Here is a 5,000-nt window from a genome sequence, read left to right on the forward strand (position 1 = left end):
CTACAGCAGTACTACAGCAGTACTACAGCAGTACAGCAGTACTACAGCAGTACTACAGCAGTACTACAGCAGTACTCCAGCAGTACAGCAGTACTACAGCAGTACTACAGCAGTACTGCAGTACTCCAGCAGTACCTGTAGTTCCAGAAACTTTGCCCAGAAGGAAATGTTTCGGTCGATGTCGATGTGTGTTGGAGAGTGAAGCTCCGCCTCCCTCTCCTTCTGCTCCTGACCTGCACACACACACACACACACACACACACACACACACACACACACACACACACACACACACACACACACACACACACACACACACACACAGACACACACACACACACACAGAGCAATATGTTTCCTGCCCCGCTGTATCCTTTATAGTCTATCACCAGGGGTCAGAGGTCAGGTCCAGGGGTCAGAGGTCAGGTCCAGGGGTCAGAGGTCAGGTCCAGGGGTCAGAGGTCAGGTCTAGGGGTCAGAGGTCAGGTCCAGGGGTCAGAGGTCAGGTCTAGGGGTCAGAGGTCAGGTCTAGGGGTCAGAGGTCAGGTCTAGGGGTCAGAGGTCAGACTCACTGGTTCCATAGCGGTGCTCCTCCACTGTCCAGCTCAGGCTGCTCTGATGACCTTTAGACACTTTATCAGCTACAACCTCCAACTGACGGAAACCCCAGTCAGGCAGAGACACACCGCTCAGCTGCACACACACACACACACACACACACACACACACACACACACACACACACACACACACACACACACATACACACACACACACACACACACAGAGCATCAGTTAAAGGAAGGTTAAGGTGTCGGTCTTTTCGAGTCACTTTGGGATCTGCTGGCTTCCAGAGACTTGGATCATGCTGTGAGACCTGCATGGAGTCTGCAGACCGGACTCTGTTCTTCTTCAGGGGATTTGCTGTATGGACTAACCAACTGACATGGGGGGGGGGGGGTAGATGATGACTGAATTTTCATTTTTGGGTGAACTATGCCTTTAATATCCATAACTTCTTTACAATATTAAATCAGAATCAGTTCTGTTCAGTTAAAGGAATAGTTCAGGTATTATATATGTGATTCTTATTGATCCATATAGGGAAATATAATATGTGATACTATTGATCCCTGGGGATACATCAGGAAATTCTATATGTATTTAAAGATGTATTGATACTTTATTAATCCCTGTAAGGAAATTATATATGTGACACTTTAAGTCATACTGAGGAGGATTTTGCTGCTTGTGGTTTGTAAACACAACTTTCAAAGAAAAAGGTAAAAACCGGTAAAAAGAACAGCAGGCCTTCACCTGCTGGAGGGAACTGATGAGAGGATGAGGAGGAGATGAAGAGCGATGAAGAGTCGGCCTGTTTTCTGTTGGACAGCTGGCTGCTGTTAGCTAGCTGTCAGCTTTTCTACAACAACGAAGCTACGCTAACGGCAGCTAGCTGCAGCTCACACACACACACACACACACACTGTCACACACACACACACACACACACACACACACACACACACTGTCACACACTACCAAGGGGCCAGAAGTCATGATCAGGATTAGTAGGATAACTCTTGGATGAGTTTATGAGTTTCTGTCATTTCAAGGAGGAAAATCCTGCTCAGTTTGCCTTTAAAGGAACAGTTGACCCAAACATGAAACTTTAGTCTGAACAGAGAAACAGAGGCTGAACTTCATCTGATCGTTTGGTTCAGAACCACCTGGGCTCTGCTGCAGGGTCAGAGGTCAGGGGTCAGGGGTCAGAGGTCAGGGGTCAGAGGTCAGGGGTCAGAGGTCAGGGGTCAGAGACAGTTCAGGGTGGAGCCTGCTGAACCTCGTTATGACCTTATTTGGGTTCTACCATATATGGTCCTTCCCTGTGAGGGGCGGTACCTTCAGGACGGCTGAGGTGTTGACGTGAACCAATCGCACTTCAGAGAGGATCGTCTTCCAAACCTCTGACTCCGCCTCCCTGTTGGAGATGTCCTGAACAAACAAACAAACAAACAAACAACAACAGTTCCATTAAAAGTGGATTAAAAAGTCACAGATCCTTTTAAAGAGAAACTAAATCCCAAACCAAAATGTCAGGTGATGATGTCACCTTCTATAGAGAACAACAGCTGGTGACATCATCACCTGGCACCAAAGATCAGCCAATAGCAGATGGCCATTTCAGTAGCAGCTTTTTACCTTTAGATGTCAGGCTTTACACAGATTTGGGTTTGGAGTTTAGTTTCTCTTTACAGAACTCCAGGTCAGAGGTCAGAGGTCAGAGGTCAGACTCACCACTCTCCACAGGTTCTGCACCCGGCATGGAGACGTTGAAGTCGATGTAACCTGACACTTCCTGGGCATGGGGGCTCATGGGAGCTGCTACATCATGGCTGACACACACACACACACACACACACACACACACACACACACACACACACACACACACACACACACACACACACACACACACACAAAGCAGATCATTATTTGTGTTTGTAGAAAGTTAGTAAACCATGTGTAGCAGAGGAATCACACCTGTCAATCAAAGTGTGGTGTTGTTTTAGAAATCAATACAAATGATAATACTAATCAGACTTTACAGTTTGATGTCAGCAGCAGCCTGTCTGTCTCCATGAAGGAGGAACAGTGTGAACTGTGTGTTAGTGAATAAAGTGTAAATGTGTGTGAAGCAGCTGAAGCAGAGAGCAGCTGAGTCAGCTTGTTGTGGTGTGGCTGTAGATCCATTCAGTAACGTTCTCAGTAAAAGTGAATAGTGTGATAAGGTGGATTTGTTTCCAAATGTAGGTTACTGTGACACAGTAAACTGTCTTGTCTTTAGCCCTAGTCTCTACTCCAAAACATGAAGAGTTGGAGCTTGAGAAGAGTCAGCTCAGTTAACCTGAACAAACTGTTAGCTAGCTAACTAGCCAGCAAACACACTGATGTTAATGTGAACATGCTAACGCTAGCTGCTACTAACTACGTTAGCTAGTGTGCTAATCAGATGTGTTAACAACAAGACAGTGATGTTAGCTGACCAGATGCTATGGTTAGCTAGCTAACAAGCTGACATTATCTAAACACTAAATCAATCAGATGGATCAGTGATGACATGATCAGTCAGCAGTGTGGACCTCCAACATGGCCGCCAGAGAAAAGCCTCAGCTGTGTTACCTGTTGAGGAAGCGGGAGGTCATGCCATGAAGGAGCTGGACAACGTCGCCATGACGAACAGGACGGGGGGGGCTGCTGACCACCAAGTCCTGTCTGAGAGAGAGAGAGAGAGAGACAGTGAGAGAGAGAGAGAGACAGAGAGAGAGAGAGACAGACAGAGAGAGAGAGAGAGAGAGACAGTGAGAGAGAGAGGGAGAGAGAGGGAGAGAGAACAAGGTTAACTGCGATAAACTAAAAAAAATAAAATAAAATAAACAGAAGTAGAAATGAGGTTTCTCCTCAGTGTGCTGCTGGAGGGACTACATTTCCCAGCATGCCTGGCAGGAGGGACTCATCTGTTTCTCTGTCCGTCAACATGTTGGAGGTTTCCGTCTGTTACCATAACAGCCTATGATTCAGTTACCATGGTAACCTTGCTGTCTGTCTGTGTTACCATGGTAACCTTGGAGCCTGTCAGTATGCCTCACCGGCCTCCTGCACCTCCTGCTGTTTGGCTGTCAGCAGGCAGAGCTCCTCCTCCTGGGTGGCCGTTGGCACCGGGGGCGTGTCCCCCCCCATGCCCTCGGTGCCCAGGTGGGTTATCTCGTAAAAAGAGCCTTTCTGTGTGGAGTTTGCATGTTCTCCCCGTGCTCACCTGGGGTTTCCTCCATATAACACCGATAAGAAGCCCCGCTAAAAACATGCAAGAAGATCGTCGCCTGACCAGCAGGTCAAAAAAAAAAGAAGTTGGTCCTGCAAGCTGTGGAGGACGAGCCGGGACGGATGAATAAAGGACATATTTCACGGTGGAAAGAAGCGTGTGTGTGTGTGTGTGTGTGTGTGTGTGTGTGTGTGCATTGTGAAAAATGGTTGCTTGTGACAGTAATAAAGACGGGTTTGTCCGTCCTGTTTCTTCTTCTTCGGCTTCATCAGACTCAGGAGGAGGAGGGAGCGCTCTTACTGCTTCTCAGTCTAGGATGAATCGAACATGTGATCAGAAGTCTGTCCCAAGGCAGTTTCAGTCTCAGTCCGGAGACCTTCTGCTGATCCCTGGGTCAGTTCTGCAAGCAAAGTTTTATGAGCCATAAGTGGTTGAAAATAAACTCAGTGAAACCGATGTTATGTTATTGGTACTCCTGAGTGGAGAAGAAGTTGTGTGCCACATTAACATGTTGAGACTCTATCTCTCTCAGCATCTTCCCTGTTCCCTTCCCCTTCACCACTGTTTCAGAGTCAGTCTGCCTTGAGGAGGACGGCCTCCATCTGAGATAATTGGAAAATTAGAAACTCATCTGTTCCATCTGACTGCCTCAGCAGAGACGACACCCAGCTGATAAAGCATCATTTGTTTTCTGATCGGCTCGGACCTCGACTCGCTCATGGTATCGAGGTGGATGGTCACCCTGACGAAGCCACACACATATCGTGTGTGATCTGCATGTTGTCCAGTTGAAACAGGTCAGCTGTCTCGGGGTTTGCTTGTGCCTAAACCTGAGGAAAGCCCTCGTTTCTGGACTGACTTCAGGAGGGTGAATGCTGTCACCAAGCCTGATTCTTATCCACTTCCCAGAACAGATGATTGTGAGGATGGTTCAGCTCAGTTTGTCACTAAAGTCGATCTGCTTAAAGGGTATCGGTATCGGTATTGGTATTGGTTAAGAAACGCTCCGGCCACGTTTCAACGTTTAATGCCTACGGTCTCAGCTGCTGTGAAGGACTGTAAGGCTGAAGGACTGTAAGGCTGAAGGACTGTAAGGCTGATCCGGACGGGAGGCTTCGCTCACCTTGACCCTGGTCCAATGTGAGTTTGGCAGAGCCATGGTTACCTCCCTGGGTAA

General features: G+C 47.7%; 1 protein-coding gene across 1 annotated transcript in view; it reads right to left on the minus strand.

Annotated features, from left to right (window-relative positions):
* pomt1 (protein-O-mannosyltransferase 1) overlaps positions 1–5,000 on the minus strand; it is a 15,490-nt gene that overhangs the window by 4,342 nt on the left and 6,148 nt on the right. The window contains 6 exon segments of the mRNA XM_071544453.1: positions 136–233; positions 573–693; positions 1,903–1,995; positions 2,299–2,319; positions 2,321–2,396; positions 3,184–3,276. Coding sequence (XP_071400554.1) covers positions 136–233; positions 573–693; positions 1,903–1,995; positions 2,299–2,319; positions 2,321–2,396; positions 3,184–3,276 — 502 coding nt within the window.

Source organism: Centroberyx affinis, unplaced genomic scaffold (assembly GCF_046629955.1).
Source record: "Centroberyx affinis isolate AG114_WGS23_722 - 3 ecotype Tasmania unplaced genomic scaffold, CSIRO-AGI_Caff_v1 ptg004585l_1, whole genome shotgun sequence".
Lineage (NCBI taxonomy): Eukaryota > Metazoa > Chordata > Actinopteri > Beryciformes > Berycidae > Centroberyx > Centroberyx affinis.